Consider the following 24,064-nt stretch of genomic DNA (forward strand, 5'->3'; position numbering starts at 1 on the left):
AGATGTGACAAAGTCGCTTATCATGGCTGCTGGCAAACCATTACCATTCCACATTCAAACCTTACAGGCAATAGAAACTAGAACGTCTTTGGTCCTTCACAAACCAGTTAAGACCAAGTAGTTATTTCAAGTCTGCAGTTTAGGCCTATGATCAAACTTGGGACTAAGGAACCAGACAAACAACCAAGTGATTTCTTCCCACAGAAAAGCGCATTTCACAACATTTTAAATATAAAATTGAGCCAAGGGAAGGAAATAGTGGGAAAATAAACTCAAGTGTTATGGATAAAGGTGATCTGTAGACAATTTACTGCAAGAGATATTTTAATAATTGTGATTCTACCAACCCCCAAAAAATAAATCTACTGCTAGCCATTAGAAGATTAATGGCATTAAACCTGAAAGGCTCAGGAGAAGTGGCAGAAATAGAAGTTGATTTGTCACTGCAACAGCTCCCAGCCTTGGCCACGCTACCTCTCAGATGTGCCCTTTCTCTGTCTTGGCAGAAGCCACAATAAGTCGGTGTGCCTATCCCATTAGAAGCTTAGCCAAGTGTGTAAAGCTATGGGGACAGGACCAGCCCCTGTGATTCACTCACTTTTTGGCTGATTTTCCGTATCACTTTCATTCCCACTGGTTTCACCTGAAACACAAATAGTTTTCGCTTATTAGCCATGGAGAAGGAAGATGGGCAACACCCTAACCTGGGAAAGAGAGAAAACTTTAGACTCATCAGATCAACATCACTCAGGTCTGCTCATCTACCCTGCTCAAGGCATCAGCAAAAAAAAACCGCTACTTGCAAATGTGCTAAAACAGTAAATTTCAGGAAGTAGAGTTGCTTGAAGTCACTGTTTTCAGTAAGCCATACGTAGATCAGCCAAACACAGGCAAAGAACAGAAACCAAGTGGTGATCTGATGCTGCTACAAAAGTTACCAGCGTTGCTGAACAGAACATATGATAAATAAAAATCATACCACTGCTAGTAATTCAGAAGACAACAATAATACCATTTTAGAGGCACAAAAGAGAAGAGTGGAGCAATCAGAGAGAGTTCTTGGGCCAAGCAGTTTTGCAGGGACTTTTTTTTTTTTCCTGTTTCTTTGAAGTAGTACTTTTAACCACTACTCCAGCTCTTCAGGCTCAAACTACAGGAAAATCTTCCACTCTTAAGTGTTAAACTTATGTTAGTAAAGTGTTCCCAGTCCTAATGGTGCTGAAAGTCCAAGAATTTCAGTTGCAAGACACAGGGTTCAGCACTGTTGAGTCAGCCCAGCACGAGCTGCAGGAGGTGGTGATGCCTGGCCGGCTAAGAGTACCCCAGGACCTACAGGAATTGTGCCACTCAACAACTTTGTAGCAAAGAGAATGGTGCTGGAGACCTCCCATACCTTTTGTTGGAGTCACTCTCCCAGCAGGACTGAGCAACTTCACCCTCTTCTTTCCACGCTTAGAATCAAAGATCTCCTGTATTTTTAGTACCAACTGAAATCCAAAGCAGAAGCAGAGGTTAATATCGGGGTCCAGAAAAGGGTCCAGGTGCCAACAGGACTGAAGACCAACAGCTACCATGTAGCACCACAATACTTAAGAAAAGTTGCTGAAGTCCTGCCAGGAACCCTGGCTCAGAGATCATTTGCTAGAGTACTTTCAGCACAACTTACTGGATAATGAACGAGCACAGTTTGTGCTGCAAGAGAGATTGCTATTAGCACAACTCAAAGTTGACACGGAACTGTACATACAGTCTGGAACTTGTCATATTTTGCTTACTAAACAGACATCAGAAGTGGCAAACTGGCATCAGACCTCAGTTTTCTTTTGCAGAGGTACTTGCAAATGTATCTTAAAAACCCTCCACCATGAAGGACTCTGAACTTCACATGCTCTCAAGCACCCCAGTTCTTTCTAAGACCAGAGAAAGCCCAGGGAAAAGCAAAGCTCTCCCAGTGTAGCTTTTTTAAATGTTTGTTTGTTTTGTTTATTTGCTGCTGTAGTTGAATGTTAGGGTAGGTTACTAAAATGAATGGATTATTTACTTTCATTTTGCACAGGTGAACAAAGACAGCAGGACTGAACAATGGGCCTATGCCACAGACCTAGTCCACTGGAAGAAAAATTTTGGGAAACAACACACTCCAAAAGAGACTAAGCTACAGAAACTGAGGAAGTGTCAGCATTTGTCACTCCAGGTCAGTGCTACTAACCCTCACTTCACTAGTCACAAAGGCCTTAAAACCAAAATCATAATGTTTTCTGTAACATGGGCTCCTCTGGACTCCTATGCTCACCTGCTAGTTATGCAGTGCTGCATTTGGCTCATCCATTCTGCATGTCAAAGACTAAATCCTTCACAAGGAAGTGATAGCACTTAAAATGTAGACAGCAAGTCAAGTTCATTCTTGTCTCAACTGAAGAATTAATTAAATGCTCCCACTGAACATAGCAGGGTGTGGTACAGTCATTTGTCACCACAAATAGTGCATAAAAAAAGGAAGATATTCAGCAAGGAACCTGTTTTTCAGCTCTAGCCTTTATCCCCAGTTCAGCAAGCTATACTTAGGCTCTTCCTTTCATATCTATTTTGCCCAGTGTTCTGCACTAGACAGACATGAGGCTGAAAGGAAGAAAACAGCACACAGCAGGAGGCAGTGCTTCTCCTCCAAAATCTGCCTTCTCTAAATTACACTGGGTGGTAGAGGGGGAAAGGTTTTCAATTTCTGTTCTGATTTTTGTACAGTTGAGTCATCAGTGAAAGATACTGGGTGTGTTTAAGGCACCTATGCATTTCTTAAGCAATAAGAAAGTTCTTTTTAGACTCCAATCCTTTTCTCGATCTCTTGAGCAATCTTGGCTCAATTTCCTGACAGCAAAGTATGCTTCCTGCATGTAAATTGTTACCAGATTTTTGAAGTAGGTTTGCTTTAGCGAATGTTATATTTTCCCCCTCCAAAAGAAAGATACTGTTCATCACAGCATTTTTATAATCTGCCAATGCCAACTCCTTCCTGACTTTCCAAGCCTACAGTTTGCTTACAAAACACATGCAAAAGTTCCTTGTTATTCTAAAACACTTAACATTTGACAAGTATTTTGCAGCTGTCCAACCCTACCTCACACTCTCGTGCAAATTGTGAAAATTGGGTGTATATGCTCAAGAAATAATGATCTGCAGAAGTTAAATGATTTTCCCATGACAAAAGTAAGTTGTTGCCACTACCACAACTGGAATTTGAGTCCTGTGCACCAAGTGCCACACATACATTATACAGTGGTAGCTGCAGCTGTCCTTCTATAGCACGTTCTACAAGCTGGTAACTAATACCAGAATCCAGAAAGATTACCAGCATATCAAATGAGAATTACAAATTACAACCAATCCTAATCCTCTAGTGCAAAAATGGATTACAGGCCTTTCTCACTCTGGCCTCAGAAGCGTATCCATCTTTGGCACACAGGCAGAAGGGAACTAGAATCAGCAGAGGGGAGAACTGTTGGAAGGCTTTGTGAAATGGGCTTATCCCTAATAAGCTGCTCTTCACCTTTAGAATATGAAACAGCTACAGAAGTATGTTCCCAGTGGGAAGTCAAGAACTACAAGCCAATATGACAAATAACCAAGTGCCCAGCCATCTCCCTACAGCAGCACCACATTGTCAGCTGCCTAATAACTCAGTTCCTGCAGGGAGAACACTGGGGGTCAGTCTGCAAAGTCACGGGGAGCAAAGTACACTCAAACAGAATTGTACAGAGCTGGCCCTTTAGCTCAGAGTTTCCCTGCATTCCTGCACTGCATTCAGCACAAAACCAGCATCATCACACTTCATGGAAGCACTGGGAACAAGGCTTAAATGACAAAGCACTAGGAACAGCTGACATTCACATACAGCACTGATCTCCAGTTGACCCATTATCCCGTTTGCAGATTATTGGCCAACAAAACTACCACTGGCCTAGCTAGAACCTCTGTGTTTTGATCTCCCAGTATCTGCCCTACTACTTGGATGGGAAATGGTTCAAAAGGGTCATTTGTCCACACATACAGCAGTACTAACCAACATTCATCTGACTGACACAGCTCCATAACCGCTTACAAAGCATGTAGAGGTGCTAGACAAAGCAGCAAGAGTTTCAAATGCAATGCAAGAAGTAATGCTTCACGTTTAAATCTTACCCAGGGCAAGTTCTTTCTCCTGTTAGCAGCCTCTGCTGCTCGGAACAGCTTCCACTCAGTAAATGTAACAGGCAATGTTGTGTCCTTCACCATTTTTCCTTGCAAATTTGTTAGGGAGGGCTGCAGCTCAAGAGTCTTGCGACTGAGGAAGGAAGGTTTTGGAGGAAGCTAGAAAATAATATCAGAAGAGATGGTTAAGCATGGGATTAAGCTTTGGTCCAAGTTCAGAGTCAAAGAAGAGATTACAAATTATAAATTTCCTGCAATGTCCTGCTCTACCAAGCTCTCCCTCCCACCCCCATCCTGTACACTCAAATATCTCATTGACACCCTCTTGCTCCTATTCTTTTGCTCCTTAACAGCTTTATCAATTGTCACTGTCATGCCTGTTCATTACCATTTACATTAAAAACAACAATAAACATATATGAAAAACAATGACATATCACAGGGGAATTAGAGCAGGGGAGGAGCACAAAATGGGGCCCTTGTGAGGATGGCTCTCTAAACATGTGACAGTTCAATCCCCTCACCCTACCTTGGGAGCCCTACTAGTGCTTCGGGAGGGTGGTAACTTCCAGACAGATGGGATCTTCCACAGGGGTAAAGGCAACACTCTGGTATCTTCATAGGGGTTCTCTTTTGTAGGACCTGGGACAGAGGATTTATGGAAGAAGACAAAGGTCTGATTTCTTGCAAGGGAAATGATTAGGACAAGTCTGTGCAGTTGTCTGCCAAGTTTGAACAGGGTTTGAAGAGAGACCTGTTTTGAGATGGATTAGGTTTCTAACACACAAAGATCCTTCTAACCCATTACCATCAACCTGGCAAGCTGTACATAGACTCAACAAAATGGAACACTTCCAACACTGCAGAGAAAGTAGCTCTGTTGCAAAGAAGCTAATTTTGCCAGTGTTCACATGGATCTCTATGCAGCACTCAAGCAGGGAAAAGAAATCTGTTTAAAACAGGCCATTTCTAGCAACTTTTCATGACATCTGAAACCAGATGCAGACAGTTATTCTGCATAGTTATTCACAGGCAGATAGCTATTAACATCAACAAGGAACCCAGATGGGGAAGATTATAAAAGTCACAGAGCTAGACAGGTCCTCAATGCATTCTCCTCTTCATTCCTCCCTCCTCAGCTGCATAGCTACCCCCAAATAAGGTGAGTGAATTCCCCAGAAGCACAGGCACATACAGATAATGTCCTCGTAGATATTGTCTTCTGACTGTGCGTAGATGAGCCTGGATCCTGCAGTGTCATTTGTCTCTTCTCGAAGTTTGTGGGAGCTGGTGGCCACCATCCAGTTGCGGAAGCCCTGGATGTCCTCAAACTCAAAGGATTTTCTAGAGGAAAACAAGCATAACATCTTCTAAAGACAAATGCATGTACCCGTGAGTTGTAGTCTCCAGTCTACACAGACTGATCCTCCTTGGGGACAGCAAGCACATGGATGCTCCACTCCTGACTCAGCAATAAAAGGTGGGAAAGGGGAAGGAGTGGGGGGGGGCTCTCACAGTGGAAGCATCTGTCCTCACAAACAACCATTACACGTATTGAGGTCCTGCTTCCCAGGGCATGGCCAAACATCGCTCATTGATGGGAAGTAGAGACTAACTGCTTTTTTATGCTCTCTCTGTGCTTCCGCATGGCCTTTGCTTTTTTTTTTCCCCTCTCCCTTTTCCCTTTAATTAAATCATCCTTATCTCAAACCTTGAGCTCTTTGTGTCGTATTTTCTCCCCCTTCCTCTTTGAGGAGGGGGAGTGAGAGAGCAGCCGTGGTAGAACTCGGCTGCCCACCTGAGTAAAACCAACACACCTATCTGGAAACTGATCTAAGGAAACGTGTTTCATACAGGAGAGATGAATGAATGTACCTCTGGGTTCTTCCTCTGATACTGCTGCTGGCTGTTCTCTTCTCAAGATTGTTGGAAGATGACACTGAGTCTCCTCCATGCTTCTTTTGCAGCGAAGCTTCCTTGGTAGCACTAGCATTGCTGCAGCCACTCGCACTCTTTTCTGCAAGATAGCGGAAAGTCCTACGGGGCTTAGGTGGCGGGACAGCAGCTAGCTCCTCTTCTTGCCCCACAGCCGCTGAATAAATGTCTTTCATGCTCCTCTCTGCTCTACAGAATGAGTCCACTTCTTCAGCTCTAAGTTCTCTTTCTGTGGAGCCACAGCTCCCTTGCTTCCTCTCCAGGTCCAAGGGAACTGGTGGGGCTTTGCCAGGCAGAAAGGCATCTGCTCTCCTCCACAGCCCTCGCGAGGCATAGAAGTTGCCTGGGGGCAGTGCCTTCCCCGGGTCCAGGAAGCCTGCTTGCCACTCTCCATTCTCCTTGGCTTGGGAAGCTAGGCTGCATGCACAGGGCTTGAGGTCACCATGGTCATCAGTCTGCAGGCAGCTCCCTGCATTTTCCCTGAAGTCCAAGCCCAAGTTCTTTGGGTCTTTAGACCCAGCCTTTCTGCCCTTCTCTGTATGTTCTGGCTTCACTTTGGATAGAACATCACAGCCTGGATCGTATTTTACTCCAAAGTCCTTCAGGTGTTCTTTCTCCTTGCTGGAGCACCCTCGTGTCCTCCCTTCCCACTGGGAGATCTTCTGTTTGATGTTGCGGCAGTGGCTCCGGGAGAGGGTCTGCACAGCAGAGCGGGAGAAGCTACCGTCAGCAGTCCCTGTTGGGTGCATGGTAAGTGCCGACGTGCTTACGAGCACCCCATCTCCAGCCTTGCTCAGGTTCACCTGTGCCCTGCATGTATCAAGCTGGCATGAGACTCCAAAGCACCCAGCGGTCTCCAAGAACCCCTGGGTATCAGACCTGCAGGGACTGCCTGTTAGAACAACCTGAGGACAAAAAGAAGAAAACCACCATCAGCTACACTCCAACCACACACATCAGCAGAAGCTCTCAGCTGCACTCTGGCCAATTGCTGAAAAGCATCCCTCCCCCAAAACGCACGTTCAAGACTGACTTTCATAGCACACACCCCACAAAGCCTGTTTCTGTAGCACGCATCTGGGAGGGCTAACAAAAGGAACTAGAGGTCTCAGTGGATTAAAAATCAAACAGAACACTGCAACAGGAACAAAACACAGCTGGGGATCCCCAGGGTCCAAACTCAAGGAAATTATTTGGTGACGCAGGAACACAGCATCATGTCCTGTCTGCAGCAGAACTCCCAGCTAGCCCCTCTTCAGCTTGCAGGGACCAATGCAGGCCAGACAGGAGTGCTGCTTCTCCTCATGCTCTTCACCGCTCAAAGTACCTCAGGCAGCACACAGCCAACCACCGCAGCAGCATGTCTCCAACAGTGCACTCAACACAGCAAGATGCAAGACACCATGCCAGCTCGACAGAGCACTGAATCACAGAATATCCTGAGTTGGAAGGCACCCACAAGAAGCATCAAGTCCAACTCCTGGCTCCACACAGGACCACCCAAAAATCAGACCATGTGTCTGAGAGCACTGTCCAAATGCTTCTTGAACTCTGGCAGGCTCCGTGCCGTGACCACTGCCCTGGGGGCCTGTTCCAGCGCCCGACCACCCTCTTGGTGAAGAACCTTTTCCTAACACCCGGCCTGACCCTCCCCTGCTGCAGCTCCATGCCAATGACAGGGAACCACATTTACTTCTTCAGAGTCAGCAGTGGCAGGGTGGCTACTGCTTCATACAGGAGGATTAGGACAGTTGTGCTGACCTCAGTACAGACATGTCATATGTAGAGTCCCTATCCCCAGAGCTGTACAGCTCTACCTGCAGTTCACAAGGCATACACAACATTTTCAGATACATCAGCATGATTAAAAATTCATCTTGGACAGAAGACAGCAGCTCATAGGCTCTATTATGTTTTGTTCACCCATTTCTCCAAGCAGTTACCCAACTGCACAAGTTCCAGCCCTCTAGGTCTATTTAGTATTCTCCGTTTGTACTAGGTAAAAGCACTCAGCAAAGCTCAGGGGGCCTGGCCAGGTCTAGGGGAAGGAAAGCCATGCAGCAAGCCTGGCCCTGCTTTCTTCCTCTACTCAATAACATTCCCCCAACACTAAGAAGTCTCCCTGAAAAACATAAAACAAGAGCAGCAAGATAAGAAACAGCAAACCACAGCTACAGCCCCGCTCTCTCCACCCACACCCTTGCCCAGGGTACTGCAGTGCCACCACCCCGCTGTCAGACCCTCTTCCCACACAGCCAGGCTGCTCCCCTGCTGCTCACAGGCAGCCAGGGGCAGCTGCCATCTCCTATAAATAGGTATCGTTTCCAAAACATCCTGAGCCAGAGCAGACCCATCCTTCCTCAACCCCTGTCTGCATGGCCCTGATTAGCAGACAGGAAAGCAACTTTCCCTTTCCCTACACCATTGGAACTGCTCTAGAGAAACGGTGCTCAGGGCTGCTCCTGGGGGCCCGAAGCACAAGCTGGCAAGAAAGCATGAGTTCTAACGGGAAAAGACAGTCTAGGAGAGAGGGCAAAACAGCTTCCCTTCAGCCAGCACAGCCTCAGGCCAGGCATCTCTACTCCCGCCAAGTTCTTCAAACACAGGACCACTGGAAGCAGAACTCGCAAAGGGACAGGCCTTCAAAGGACCCTGCAATGTGCTATAGTCTGAGCCATTCCCACTGGTCGAAGGCCACCAACACCAGCACACCAGGAAGATGCAGCCAGGAACACCTAACAAAAAACAGGCTTAGCACCAGAACCCTCAGGCGTTCTGAGAAAGGAGAAACCAGCATCCCACCCAAAGCAAGCAGTGAGTGGTCTTCAGAGAAGAAAAGGTCACCAGACCTAGGGAGAGCAATACGCAAAACTCGAGCACTTCAGGAGAGACTGTAGTGAAGAACGCCAGTCCTAGCATAGTGCTGCAGCAAACCAGTCTGGGAAGGAAAATTGCAGAAATTCCCACACAGACGAAGTTCCCAAACAAGAGCTCTGTCAGTCCCCCTTGAACAGGGAGCAATGCTTTTTTCACAGGACTAAGTGCTTCAAGGCACTTCAACATCTTCCCCTGCCAGCCACAGCGTACGCAGCTCCATGCTGATGACAGCAAGCCCGCACGTGGCACCAAAGGCTCCCTTGCTTCCCTACAGCACCGGCAGCTTTCTTCCCCCAACACTGCCAGCTTCCTTGGGCACATACAAACAGCCTGCTCAGTCTGCTCCACCAGCCACAACCCTGAACTCCGCCTTCCCAAACAACCCATCCTCCAAGAAGAAGAACGTGGCTCTTCACCTGTACAGGCTTGCAAAGCAGGTGACTGTTACCAAGCACAAGGCATTCAATCTAAGCTCATTACGTGAGCCAGGGCAAGGAGTAGAACCTGATGTTTGGTGAAGAAAGAGATCGGAGAGGTCTGACCCACACCAGGTAGCCCTCAGAGACAGCCTGAGAAAGTCTGATACATAGCTTAGGGCTACACAATTGTCAGAGACCACCTAAGTCAGGCAGCCAGCACTTGTGTATCAGGGACCACAAATACCACCGTTTTCACAAACTAACTAGACTTTCAGTGACTGCTTCCTTCTTGATGTCTTCTTCCAAACTCCCTCAGTGGCCCCAGTGTGCTTTTCAGTATTTCCACAAAAGCCAAGTTTATCATCCCTATGGCATTAGTACTTACAGCAGTCCAATGCAGCCGAAAATACTGAATTACCTCACTGAAAGCAACAGTCATGGACAAAGGGACATTAAATCATTTCTACACAAAACACACTAGAAGTATCACACATTTCTCCCCAAAAGAGTGCCTCTCAGATCCATGCTGTCTGAAGATAGTTTCCACCTCTTCATCCAAAGCAAAGGAATAAAGGCACATTCACAGCACATGACAGGCAGCCCTTACTCTTTTTCCAACTCAGAAAGCCAGAGAGGGTGCTACACATTTTCCATGCAGCCTCAAGACAATCCAGTTTCCTGAAACCACATGTTCAGGGAGAGAATGGTGCCAGCACTGTCCAAGAATAAATGCCGAGGTCAAGCCCACCAGCTGCTGGTGCTACTGGTTCCCTGCAAACCCCCTCACCATAATCATGCTGGCAGGTAATTAGCTAAACATAGACACTAACACACCACCTTACCTTATCCTGCTGTACAACAGGCATGAGAACAAGCAAATCACTGATTTGGTAAGCCCATGCAGTTCTGAAGCAATCTTTTGCACCTTCTATGCAGTTCTAAACCACCTACGAGACAACAAACCTCCTCGTCATTAAGCTTCCTGGGTTGGTAGCCAAATACAAGACAGCTTCTGGTCTTCAGAAGGCTAGAGAAGCTGTCCTGAAGGGATGAGGGGGCAGTCAGCATGGCAGCAAGGATCCCTTCCAGAGTTCTCAGCTACTCTCATTCTGTTCAGCTCCAGAACAAACCCAAAGCGTTTCTGAACAAAACTGTCACGCTGATGCCTGAAAGATGTGGGCAGTACCGAACAAGCAGATTTCATATCAAAGTAAGTAATGCTTCAGGAATGTGGCATGCTTAGTCATTTCCACCTCCATTCAAAGCAACTCTAGTTATTAACTCATTTGAAGCTTCTGCATATCGTGCCATGGAATGGAGTCCCATCTTATCAAATACCTGGCAATGTACAGCACAGATCCCAAACACAGCAAGTGTCATGCTAATCTTAACTATGTGTCCAAAGGAGATTAAGTCTGACCTCTGTCATGGATCCTAAAACTTTTATATAGACAAGAAAGACATGTCTGACTCTCAATTTCCACTGTTTTTCTGAAGGGATGAAATTCCAATTCTTGAAAGTAAGTTTCTACCCATGCTAAAAAAAAATATATGTTTAAACATATAAGCTGTGAAAGCTTTCACAGCAGAGGACATACAGACAGAACCCACACTACTAAAGGCTTGCTTTTTTTAACCTGACTTACGGTAGCTAAACACGCAGGTTCGCAATATTGAAAACAGCAGTTGTCTGGGACACTACACCATGGACTGCCTACGTGTCCCAGAAATGGTGCAGCTTCATGTAAGAACTCAGAACCACGGGGGGACAGAGAGAAAATTAAACACAAACACGAGTGATCCTGCAGCAGTTTCTTGGTGCAACTATCAGAAGCGAGAGTCTGTCAACAGATTTACTCCCTCCTGTTCTCACTTCTGAACCAGGTATCTAATTCCCCCGAGGCTGATGGTATCACCATAAAACCACAAACACCCTCACATTACAAAGGCCACCACAGGTGAGTGGTGTGGGGCCAGGACAACTGCCACTCGTTCCTTTGGAAAAATCTCAGCAGCATGGAAGCAGCTGCTCTAAGGGCTTTGGAGGGTGCAGTTCGAGGACAGCACTGGAAAACCTTTCAGACACGCATCCAGGTAACGCGTTCCCAAAGCAGCCAGAGCTACAGGGAACAAGGAGCCACATCCGTACAGCAAGACTGAGCTTAAGAACTTTGCTAAGCACCAGTGCACAGCACTAGGGCTCAGTGCTCCAGGGCAGGCCCTCCAGCCGGTTGTTTCAAGTAGGAACGTTTCATAAGGCTGCTACACAGCACCGTTTAATCCCCCCCAGCACACACAGCCGGCATCCCCACACGTTCTCTGCATTTACCCCCCCCCCGCCCCATGACAAACTGGAACACGCAGCCAGGGCCATACATTTTAGGACAGGCTGCCCAGGAGCCTTTTTGGGTCCCTTTCTTCTCCCACCACAGGATCATCCCTGCAGGAGTTTTTATTCTCTAAATGCTCGGATGGTGGACAATTCCCTCGATACCGCCTGCGAGCCCCTGAAGGGACAGCCGGCTTGACCGGTGACTGAGGGAAACACTGCAATGCTGGGGAACAACGGGGCTGCGGGTCCCGGCCAGGACGCTTCCACCGCCCCAGCAAACGGCCTGCTCGGGGCCTTCATCACCCGCCCGTGACCGAGCTGCCCCCCCCCCCCCCCCGCCCCCCTCCCGCGGGCAGGGCCCCGGCCGCGCAGCACCCGGCTCGCTCGGCAGCTGCCCCCCGCGCCGCTCTCCCTCCCCCCGCAGCAGGACCCGCACCCGCTCCTCGCCCCCCGGCCTTCCGTAGCCGCGCCACGCAGGGGCGGCACACGCCACGAGCACCCACGTGCGTTTCCCCAGGCGCTTTTCCCCGCGGCTCATCTCCTGCTCGGCACGGCTGCGCTCGCAGCGCGCAGGGGCCGGCTCGGGCGGCGCTCGGCCGGGGGGGGGGGGGCGGTGCCCGGCGGACCGGCAGCGAGGGGGGAGCCCGGTGCTGCGCGGACAGCGCGGCGGGGAAGGGCCCCGACGGCCGCTCGAGACGGAAGAGCAGAGGTACCTGGCGCTACCCTGCCGCTTCGGACTACGGACGAGTAACCTGCCCCGCAGGAACGCTCGGTGAAGGACGGGGCGAAACGCGGGGCTGGGGCTCGTCCAGGGCAGGCCCAGCCGCCTCCCCGCCGGGCTCGGCTCCCGCTCGCTCGTCCCCCACCCGCCGCGGGCACGCTCCGGTCGCCCGCCCCGGCCCGCGCAGGGCACGGGCCCTGGAAGACTCCGCGGCCGGCAGCGCGGCGGGGCCCCGGCCGGGCACCACGGCCCCCGCCCGGCTGCGGCACACCGCTCGCCTCTGCGGCCGGGTCTCCGCGGCAGCGCCGCGGCCCGAGGCCCTCGCCGGGCCCGTGCGGTGCGGTGCGCGGCTCGCCCCGTCCCGTCCCGTCCCGTCCGCCCTCCCCCGGCCCCGCACACACCCCGCGCGGAGCCGCCCGCCCGGAGCCCCGCACTGAGGGGCGCGGCCGCCCCGCCCCGCCCCGCCGCCGCTCACCCCGCCCCGCCGCACCCCGCAGGCCGCTCCAGCTGCTGGCAGACGCCGTTTAATGGCCGGCGGCTGCCGCTGAGCTCCCGCGGCCCTGCCCGCGCCCCAGGTCCCGCCGCTGTCCGCAGGGGGCCCGGCCCCCGAGGCCCCTCCGCCGGGGCCTGCCGCCGTCCGTCCGTCCGTGCTCCTACTCGGCTTTCAGGCCCTCGGCGATGAGGTTGAGCTCGTAGCACCAGGTCTCGTAGCGGTAGGCCATGCGGATCTGAGCCACGTTTGTCTTCCGGATGTCGTTGCCTTGGGGCCCCTCCTCCTGGTAGTTCTCACCCAGGAACTTGGCTTTCTCCTGCCACACACAAGGCACGGCACCGATGTTCGCGGCCCCCTGCCAGCAGCACCCGGGGGAAACACCGGCTGCTGCCACGCAGGGCCCGGCCCCGAGCAGGCCGGCAGAGCTGCGCTCCTGGTCCCTTCAGCCGAGCCTGCCCTCCCCGGGGGGCACCTACCTCATGGGACAGGCCGCACTGCAGGACGCTGTTCCTGGCGATCTCACACATGTCACAGGTGCTGAGCTTGAAGACCTGGGCAGCGATGGCGTACTCCTCCATCAAGGGCTCCTGCAGCCAAAGGCTGTGTTAGAGGCCGGCTGCTTCTGCCTGTGCAGCCCGGCTGCCCAGAGATGGCCCATCAGGCCAGACCCTCTGCAAACACCGCTAGCTCCGCTGACAAGCCAGGGCCATGCACTCCAGCCCGTGTTCGGATAGTGAGAGGTGATGAGCTGACACAGTACCTTGGTAAAATGAAACTGCATGGGGTCATCTGTAGAAAGGGACACCATGAGGCCCTTCTGGTGGAAGTCAGGCAATGGATTCTTAGCATATTCCAGGAAGAGGCTGTTGTTGCTGAGCGGGGACATAGCAATGGGAATTTGGGCAAGGAAGTATAGATACTGCAACACTGGGCTCTGCAAAGGAGAGCAGAGTTGTCAGGTTACGGATAAAGCTGCTGTGACCTCCACCTCTTCAGGCTCACACCTCAGATCAACCCAGTTCCTCAGCCAAGAATCGGATGCACCGTACTTGTGTCGCGCAAAAGGACAGGTAGGCAAGCTAGCAATCCTCCAGGGCTCACAGGGAGCATGAGACACCAATAGATTTGAAATCTTGATGATTTTAGACCTCAAGTGATTCCAAAGATAACAGATTTATCCAATTATAGGTAATATAATATATCTGTATATATAATATATCTGTATATATAATATAATATATCTGTAATGCTGAACCCTTTGGAAATGTAAATACATTTCACAACTGCATCCCCAAACATGCCTGGGGAAACCCAGGGAATCGTGCAGTATCTGCCTGAAGCCAGGCTGTCATCTGTCAGTTGAAAACAGAGGATCAGCTGTGAACATGTTCTCCTCTGCCACTCCTGGGCTGTTCTGTGGCAGACTATTCCACTCACCTTCTTGAGGTTGAGACCATGGGAGATGTTGTCTGCTGTCATGAAGGCTGCAAGCAGATGTGTGATGGCCCCAGCTTCCCCACAGTGTGGACGGAAGAGGAATGTGTTCATACCACGCTGCCTAAGCATATGGAAGGAGGACTCAGAGCAGGTAAACAGGGTTAGGTGGCATGTGCTGTGATATCCCTTGACTTCAGGTCCAGCTCAGCCCCTGCCAGTGTGTCCCCCAATAACCCAACTTGACCTAAGAGCACATTACTTGTTCTCCTTTCTTCGCTGTGCATGCAATGAACACATCTCTACAATCTTAATGTTTTACCCTAGCCCATCACATTTGCTACTGAGGAGTGTTTGGAAATTGCTCTGGGACATGAAGCTCCAAACTACACTGGTGGCAGAGCAAGGAGGGCCTCTGCCACCTTCTGCCAGTCCATCAGGCAGGTCTCTTAGCAGATCCTGGGCCTCACCTGCGTAGGTTGTTAAGCACCAGGATGTTGGCATACATATAGTATATATAGTAGGTATAGGATGGGTTCTTCGCAGAAGTCCACTGCTCTGGCTTTGGACTTTTAGTGGAGAACATATGTCCGCTGTGCTTGGATTCATCATCCACGCTGTCAAATCCAGTGATCTGCTTGGCAAAGTAACAAAAAAAAGCTGTATCTCAAAGCTCCCCACTTCATCGTGCCCAGGTAGGCTGCCTCAACCTGCCCCACTGCAGCTTACCATAGCTTGGCTGTAGCCCACACCCCTGCCCTACCCAGGAGCAGAATTGAGGAGTAAGGTTGCAGACCTTACTTCTCACAAACCCCTAAGCTCTATCAAGGGGTAGAAAGAAAGCTCACATTAAACCACTTCTCCAGGAGGTAAGTGGACAGCATTTCTTACAGTCCCACGGCAGCCCAGCCCAGGGAGCCTGACCTCTTCCTTCCAGCACTTCTGGACATACATCCTTTCCCAGAATGTGGCAGAAGAGCTGCAAACCCACTGATGACACATTCCATGTCAGGCAAAGCCAATGCCCTATTTCTTGTGCACAAACAGGAACATCAGTGCTCACCACACCCTGATAACACCATCAGGTAACACTCACATGGCGTAGAAAGACACTCAGCTCCTTGTGGGTTTGAGGATTGACAGTTGCCTCAAACACGGGAACAAAGATATTTTCCAACATCTTCCCAAAGTGTGGGAGGAAATTCTGAGATCTGAACACATCACTGTGGACAGAGACAGGGATTAACCACTAGCAGAGGAATATGGCCCACTCTTCCCATAATCTCTTCAGGTAAAAGAATAAGTTATAGCACGCTATAAGGCGCAGTGCTCTCTCAGAACCACAGCACATACTAAATCCTAGGTACTTGGATCATCCATCTCATATTGGGGGAATAGACCCGATGCCTGTTGAACCAGCTGGCTAGCTTGTGCCACTCCTCAGCTGATCGCCCATAGATTGAGAGGCGAGGCTCCGCATACTGGTACTTGGCATCCTCCAGATCAGAGCCAACCTCCTGAGAACCAAGAGAACAGACAGTGCACAGGGATATTCCATCCCCTGGACACAGCAGCACCACAAATGAAGTGTTTTCTCCTGCCCTGTATTCCTACCTTGATGATGGTAGCAAAGTACTCGCCATTGATAGCATTTTCTGTCTTCAGATAGAGATCACGCAGCTCGCTGGCACCCACAGGGTTGTACTTGGCATTGAACTTGTCAAAGCGCTGAAACGTCTGCCGCCCCTGAAGTAGAGGTGATTAGGGGCGAATCCTGCAAACACATGCTGGGTCCCAAGCATACCAGCTGGGCAGGGGCTGATCTAAAGAACCCAGAAAGCTAGGAGCTGCTGAACCCTACCACAAACGCCAATGTGCAGTGTGCCATGGGAGTACACGTGGAGGGGGAAAAGCTATGCCTGCAGGGGTGGATATGATATAAGGGGGGGAGAATGATATAAGAATGGTTCTACAGTAAGTGCCCTACCACTTACTGCATGGACATCCAGGGAATCCACTGTCAGGTCATACGGGTGCAGGTTGAGCTGCTGGAAAAGCTGTTTCAGGGTGAGCTGTTTGCCCTTGGAATCATAAACTACACGGTCAGCATCCACACGGTAAGATTTCTTGATAAAACGCAGAAGGTGTTTCTGGTTCATGCAGGCTGCAGCATGGATGTGTGTGTCCACCTGAGAAAGCAGAGGGACAGCTATCCAGCTTCAAGATGGGATGCTTGGGTACCACCACAGGGAGGCTAACAAACCCCTTAAGTGAGACCAAATTGTGTGGGGAGCATGGCTCAGCCCAGCCATGGCATAGGCCAAAAGCAGCCGTGTCAGTCCCACCCCATTAGCAGGCGCAATGCAGGTGTCCCAAACCTTGACTCTAACATCTACATGTCTCAGGGAGGGGCAGGTACCACGACAGCTCAGCTGCAGGGTCACTAGGGCTGTGAGTCTTGCCATTTACCTTCCGGCAGTTGTAGAAATCACGGTGGGGGTTGTTCTTCACCTCTTTCATCTCCTCCATCTCATTTAGCATTTCGTGCACCTGGAACTTGGATGAAAGGAACTTGAGGCGCCGATGAGCATAGGTCTTACTGGTAAAAGCAAAGGGCAGAACAGTGACTGGGCACAGCCGGACAAACGCACCGGGATGGAGCTTTCGCCTGAGGTGGAGGAACTCACGTTGCTCTAGCCTGCCTCCCTGCGGTGCTTCTGGCTGTATCACAGAGCTTTGCAGGAAGGTCTTGCCAGGTATGAACACACCCGCAGTGGGCGTCTCCAACCCCTGAACACTGACTTTGCTCGAGACCCCAGCCAAGATTGCTGACAAGGGCCAAGGACGCTTGGGTAGCCAGCAGGCTGCGCACATGGCCAGGTGGGATCCTGAGGCCGGCCATCCCTCAACAGTGCTCCTCCAAGGCCTCTGCCATAGAGGTCTAGGTCTGGCAGAAGGTTCCTGTTCAGGCTTCCAGCCACTGGGCTGGCATCAGTGGGTTCCTCCCTCCTTTCAGGGAGAGGAAGGGGCAACTCTAGCTTTTCCCTGGCCCTCCTGTTTGGCTGCATGCAGCCGTGCTAGGCTGGGCACTTACACAGGCCCCTGTGCGATCAGGGCCAAGAGGAAGTTCATGTCATCAACGAAGTGCTCCAGGCAGGGGTAGGGCAGGTCCTTTGGCTCCTTTCTTCCAACTGCTGCCTTGTCACCATAGATGTAAACTACCCCATCCTTCATCTCAAGATGGTATCCCAGGTCCTCAGCAAGATTCCCAGTTTCAAAGGGATCTTGTCCATCCTTCAGTGGGGGGGTGAACACTGGACCAAGGGGAGAATACCATGGGGCACAGGCTGCCAGCCAAAACCCCACAAGCCTGCTGTGCTCCTCCACCCCCAACACAGGGCAGGAATAGCCCCAGCACTGTGACACAGAAGCAGCAGCCTGGGTAAGCAATCTCCCCTTGGAGCACTTCACAACCCCTTTCTGACACCTGGCTGTCCCAAGCTGAAGCAAGAGAGCAAAACCCTGCAGGTGCCTAAAAGTACCTGGGCCAGCGTCAGTTGCCCTCCAGACATCACCTTCAATAGCACGCAGGTACTGAGATGGCGTCCTGGGGAATCTCTGCACAGACTTCTGCATGTATTTCTCACGAATGCAGAGGGCACGGTACAGGCCTTTGCAGACAACTTCAAAATCTTCAACTGTCACCTACAATAGAGCTTTTGTTGAATGCAACCACACAACAGGAACCCAGCTGCTTGTGAGAGACCCTGGTGCATCAAAATGCAAAGAGTACAGCTATGTTTACAGCAAGCTGCAATCATCCCCTCCCTCCCACTGCTCTGCCTGAGCAGGACAAAGAAGGGATGATGGGCAAAGTCTTGAATATGGCAAAGGGAAGTTCCTCATGCCAGAACAAATGAATTTCAGCTGTCATCTCCTCTTACATTCCTCACCTCAAGCTGTAGCTGGCACTGAAATGGAAGCCAGGCCTGGGCAGAACACTGGAAGCTATTTTTGGAGCCCAGGCTGAAAACTGAAGCATGACCAACAACATACACTGAGCCAGTATGTCAAGAATTTGTGATTTACTGCACAGACAAGTGTTTTGGGCATTTAAGATTGGCCAGACTGGAGCAGCATGACAGAATACCAAGCAGTAACTGCAGCTAGGCGCAGTCATGGCAGAAGGAATGTGCCTGTGCATGGATGGAGTTTCAGCTTCCCCTAACGGCTCCTCTGCTATGCAGCTCCAAGCTGAGCACCCTGTCCCAGCCCAGGAGGGGGCAATCTGCCATCAGCATCTCTTAAGCAGCACAAACACAACAGGAGGCTGTGGAAGAAAGGAGGAGGAGAAGGGGGAATGAGGACAAGCTGTGCTAACAGTGCTGTCCAACAAGTTCCAGGTGACCCTGCTTGAGCAGTAGGGTTGGACAAGATGACCTCCGGAGATCCTTTGCAACTTCAACCAGTCTGTGATTCTGCAATGTGTGCACAGGTCTCAGAAAGGCGTAGCTGTGTGCAAGCTGGAGCAGGCTGCAGCAGAATGAGCATCTCCGACCCTTCCGTGCCCTCCCCCACCGTACAGAGAATCTCATGGGAAGCACGCAGCATCCCCAGAGACTCCTTAGGGAATTCAGTTCAAGATCCTCCAGGGATGCAGCAGGACACCGTTAGATGCTTATGAGACACAAATAGAGCTGGAAGACACAGACTGTCCCCACTGCACCTGGTGAAGACTCCTGTGACAATTGGCACTCAGGAGGGCCAGGCAAGGACTAGGTGAGGTGATAATCAGCATGGGGAAGTTGAATAGCCATGCAAGTACCTACCCCAGAGGCATAATCCCCTGTGATCTGTACCCTCTGGAAGTCAGGCACCGCTTGGTACAGGGGGGAGGTAGAGATGACCTCATCAATAGTGGACAGCCTGGTTATAGACTTCTGAGCAACAGGGAGTGCCAGTGCAATTGTCTTCAGGCGGAGCATGCGCTTCCTCCTGCCAGGGAGGAAAGCCTCAGGCAAACAGCCCTGACTCCGTGGCCACACACAGGTCAGGGGCACTTACCAGTCATGTTCCAGCTGTGCACAACATCAACCATCTCACTGGTGCTTTCTGAGCACCTTGAACAGACACTGCCAAGAGCAGAAGCTACAGCACACTAAGTGGCCACAGACTTTCAAAAGCACACGCAGTCTTTGGAGGTTGCACCTTTCCAGAGAAAGGTCTCCCAGCTCTCCAGCAGAGCTGTGGCCACTGTGGTGCTAGTGCTGAGGTAACAGGCCAAGGGTGTCTTTCTGTCCATCAGTGGGAACACTTGGAAAGGAAACCCTGAAGCACCTGACAGATGCTCTGGGATTACCAAGGAAGTAACCCATTGTGGCTGTCGTGAACTGTTTTCACAGACCTTGATTTATGTTCCCCCTGCTTTCTTCCAGTTCTGGCTGGGGATGAGCAGACACTGCTCCACTCCCTCTCCCCTACTACCCTGGTTGTTGCTCACCGCTTTTCTGCTGTGGAGGAACTCTCCTGAAGCATCATGTGTGTTCTCATCTCCTGGCGCGAGATGGGGCAGACCTCTTCCACATCGAAAGGAGAGATCTCTTGCCTGATCGCCTCATCTTTCACCTCAGAGGCAAAGACCTTCTCTGCGAAGGAGCGCATTGCCTCATCCATCTCTGCAAGGAGAAAGAGCAGGATGCAGGGTCACACAGGCACCTGGCTCCCAGCCACCCCAACAGGAACAACCCACAGTCTGAGAGTAGCACAAAAAGGCTGAGAAAGAAGCCACTTTCCACTCCTTGGGAAGGACACTTAGGAGACTATGCACCGGGGGAAGAGGAAAAGACTGGCAGAGCCCTTGTAACTCCAGGAAGTCCAAGGCCCACTTGTTCCACAAGGCATCCAAGCAGGATGAAGACAGAGGTGGACATGGAGATGGACAAAGCTGGCAGCCAAAATAGTTCCTGGCATCACAAGGCAGCTGAATAGCTCCTAGCTAGGGTACCAACGTGTGGCCTAGACCCCTCTCAGCCCATCACATTCAGCATCCTGCAAAGGTGCCAGATAACATGGCTCTATGAAAAGTCCCCATGGACACAAGGTTGGTTGGAGTTTTAGGGAGCAGAAGAGGGTAGTTAAAAGCCTTTCTACTGCCAGCAAAATACCATAAAACAAGAACCCAAGGGCTCTTCTGGGAACATCTCCTCAAAGCGCACACTTGCATAGCAGCATATGGACACTAGCTGAGCAGGTTTCACTGGCAGTTGGCAGCTCAGCATGAAGCATAGTGAAGATCGATGCTGAAAGAAGGGCACGTGGGACCACACCATTGACATGTCCAACAGGACATTGTGGTCAGCAGGTGAGGACCAAAGCAGAAAGGACTGACATGCATGACAGAAATATGCTACACCTAAAAGAGATTTTCAGCATTGAACCTATCCAACTTCTGCTCCCACAGGGTCTTGTGGGGGAACAAAACAGCATACTCCTGAGTTTACAGTTCCGAGGTCCTAGCAGTAGGTTAGTTGGGAAACATAACACAGTGGCTTCCTTTCCTGCTACCATATGTTAAGGCAAAGGGGTTTGTGCTGAGCTGTAAACACATGGGCAAATTTTGGCACTAGGTCCATTTCTCAGCAGTGCAATGTCGCAAAACCAAGATTTCAGTAATAAATGGTTGGTGTTGACACACATGGCCTTAGCAAACAAAGTAGGAAGACAAGGGCAGGGACATCATACTCTGGGTTTCAGCCTGAGTAAAGGAGGTGAAGCATTGAATCTGTTCCCTTATGGATCAAATCCACTAGGAGCAGGATGCATTTAAAAAAAGTTAATTTAGGCTGGATCTCTATTTAGGAAAAAAAAAAAAAGCGTGAATAGGCGCAAGGGAAATTGCAGAGCGTTTCTCCTCCTGCCACAGAGGAAAGCAGTCCTCTAAGCAGGAGCTTGGGGGTGCTAGGACAGTATTTAACAAAAAGCAGCTTCATGTACCAAGGGACCTGAAGTTCCAAACCATCCCATGAAACAGTGAGGGGCACAACAGGCACTGCTGAGAAATAGCATCTTCTTGAACTGCTAAAAGTTCACCATGATCATGTAACTGCTGTTTGTTTCCAGTGATCATGTCTGGACAGTAACACAGCAGAACATTTAAAAACGAAAACAACAATACTCACCTTTCTCTTCTGCTGTTTGAGATGAAACAGAAACAAAACAAAAACAGATGTGATCAGCCCTTAAAAATCTAAACCTTTTTGCCTAATCATCAAATCAGTGATTTAAAAGGGACTGGTGAAGTACAAGTTTAGGCAAAGCCTTCCACTTACAAAAGAAAGAATAGTACTTGTCACTTTTTACACTACAAGGATGTAATTTCAGTATTCACTGTGCCATGATAATAGCTTCAGCACTATGCGCGTAGATGAACCACATTGCGAATGCCATCCAACTGAGGCTCTTTTACAGAGCTCAGATCTGGCTACTGCCTTACAGTAAGCTCTGGGTTTCCCTGCAGCTGTCCAAGGGGAAGAATATTTTCTAGAACCTAGATCATCTCAGTCAACATTACAAGCAACTACCAGATACCTACTCATCTAATAGGACCCAGCTGTCTTGGAACGTCTTCCCCTACACCTCTGTTCAGGGACAGGGATGCAGAAGAGCATAGAAATGACTTAAGAGGGCAAAACAGCATTCTCCTACCTCAACAAAAGAGCAAACATTTTAGTGACTCAGTGCTAGGGCTGCTTTGCTATCTGCTTTTTTTTGGCCGTGACCCACCACCCTTTATGAAGATCAGGATGGATAGTGATTTCAAATATAATGTTTCTCTTTCATCCTCCTGCCACCTATTGTCACGTCTCCACTTATTCACCAACAGGATCAGACAGCTGAGACACTGCAGCTCCACAGATTTTTCACTCCTGGTCTTACAGGGTGGCGTTGACATTTTGAGGGTGCTGCTCATGCCCTTTCCATCTGACCCAGAAAATTCAGACCTGGGTTCTGGCATCACAGCCCCCAGCTGCTGACTTTCCAAAGTCCAGCCTGCATTTGCAGTTCAAATGCGTCCAGTGCTGGTATTTGAACTCCATGTATTCATTTGCAAACTAAGTATCCCAGAAATGCCTAGTGTGACCTTTCATTTCTTTAGTGGATGAAAAATACACTCGAAGGTCAACAAACTCCCACTGATGTTTCAGGGCACGGCTTTAATACCAGCTTCACTTACCAGGACATATCTGTCACACAACAGAGCACTGCAATTCTAAACATGCTCTTTCTTATCAGACCTATTCGGTGCTTATGTTCTTCAGGGCTTTGTAATGGCAGCCACATGCCCTTGTGTGCTGCTCTGCAAGGCCTGACCAGCCCTACTCCTGATACCCAGGAGGCTTCCCACCCCCTGGGGACTGCAGCACCCCAAGTCTTCTGAGCTTAGCCAGGTTGACTGGAGGAGACTCCTGAAACCCCTTTGACCCCTTCTACAACGATTTGATATCAGGCTATGGCAGGGTGGACGATATTATTCTTCAGCATGAGCAGGGCAAGATTTAAACAATACCACCATTATTTTGCTGCACTATCCAAAAATGCCTCCATGCAGGAAGAAAATGCTCAAAGACCCCATCTCAGTCCCCTGAACCAGAAAGACAACACACTACCCAAAATCTCAGAGGCTGTAAGCTAATGAGCCTGCCCTGGTGCTCCCTGTCTCACTGCTTGCTTTCAGACCTACCTGGAATTTTCACCCGTGACATCTTTGCAGCAAGTTTGCAGAACCCCAAGTAACACCCTGCTGTAACAGAGCACAAGTAGCTGACTGAGTGCACAGCAGCCTAACTTATTTTACTGCTTTCCCTTCCCTGTAATTAGACTCTCCCACTTTAAAAGGAGAAGGGAGGTGAACTGCAGGACTATTTAAAGTGCAGCCACAAGCACTTCCACTGAAACAGGTGAAACCAGGGCTCAAATTTAAGTTAGGCTTTCATTTCACATTTAGTAGAGTTTTGCCTGTTGTGTGGCCAGACTGCCACCTCCCAGGAAAATGTGAGAATATGCAAGTCAGTCTCTTAAGAGAGACTAAAACTGATGCCTTCCATGTTAAACCAATGATTTAGAGGAAATCCCTAAGGCACAGGGCTGATATTTTCATCATAACAGGAGCTGTGGACCAAAAATGTAGGTACACATGATGTGGTCTAAGCAACTACTGTCCCATTCATAGAAGATTTTCCCTGAGAGAAATATCTACTCGAAAGACTGGATTTTAGCTGCAGGAGCTGAACGTGTCCTCACATCTTCTCAGGTATATAAAATGGGAGGAAAGAAAAAAAATTGTAGGGAGCTACAAGGTATGATTTTGTTCCTGATTTTTTTCAGGAACTGCCTTTATATAACTTTGTATTATAGCAAAGTGGTTTTCAGTCAGCTGGCAAGCCCACGTGTCACCTACCTCTGTAAGTGATGAACCATAACCAAGGCTTACCTTGCAGTGACCACTACTTTGCACAATCCAAGCTGTGCCAAAAAACTCCCCTAAACTACACAAGGTGGCTTGGATTTGAAAGAGCAGAGTATCAGTTTGTGAAGTGCCTCTTAATGGCTAGTTTTAAGCAGATTCCTTCTAGCATACTGGCAGCCTGGACTGTACCCAGTCCTTTAGG

At 49.9% G+C, this 24,064-nt stretch overlaps 2 protein-coding genes across 4 annotated transcripts in view; both read right to left on the reverse strand.

The window, feature by feature from the left end:
* The window catches only part of DENND2C (DENN domain containing 2C), a 22,173-nt gene extending 10,456 nt beyond the window's left edge, over positions 1-11,717 (reverse strand). The window contains exons 1-7 of one of the 3 annotated variants that reach the window (XM_013189673.3): positions 10,380-11,717; positions 6,061-7,025; positions 5,381-5,529; positions 4,715-4,827; positions 4,177-4,344; positions 1,394-1,487; positions 599-643 (exon numbers count right to left, since the gene is read on the reverse strand). In XM_013189673.3, coding sequence (XP_013045127.3) covers positions 599-643; positions 1,394-1,487; positions 4,177-4,344; positions 4,715-4,827; positions 5,381-5,529; positions 6,061-7,025; positions 10,380-10,484 — 1,639 coding nt within the window. In that variant the 5' untranslated portion in view covers positions 10,485-11,717. Of the gene's footprint in view, positions 1-598; positions 644-1,393; positions 1,488-4,176; positions 4,345-4,714; positions 4,828-5,380; positions 5,530-6,060; positions 7,026-10,258 lie in introns of those variants that run through there. The other 2 variants (XM_048071033.2, XM_048071037.2) reach the window with 2 other exon arrangements.
* Positions 6,765-23,292, reverse strand: AMPD1 (adenosine monophosphate deaminase 1). The gene is made up of 16 exons (XM_048071042.2): positions 23,137-23,292; positions 19,897-20,071; positions 19,226-19,391; positions 17,939-18,101; positions 17,491-17,710; positions 16,866-16,995; positions 16,391-16,585; positions 16,011-16,142; positions 15,750-15,913; positions 15,493-15,619; positions 14,867-15,030; positions 14,400-14,520; positions 13,723-13,896; positions 13,439-13,549; positions 13,127-13,278; positions 6,765-7,025 (listed from the first exon to the last, which is right to left on the reverse strand). The coding sequence occupies exons 1-16, from the start codon at positions 23,156-23,158 to the stop codon at positions 7,016-7,018; spliced, it is 2,226 nt and encodes a 741-aa protein (XP_047926999.2). The 5' UTR covers positions 23,159-23,292; the 3' UTR covers positions 6,765-7,015.
* Positions 23,293-24,064: the final 772 nt, after the last annotated feature.

The sequence above is a fragment of the Anser cygnoides genome, chromosome 25 (assembly GCF_040182565.1).
Source record: "Anser cygnoides isolate HZ-2024a breed goose chromosome 25, Taihu_goose_T2T_genome, whole genome shotgun sequence".
Taxonomy (NCBI): Eukaryota; Metazoa; Chordata; class Aves; order Anseriformes; family Anatidae; genus Anser; species Anser cygnoides.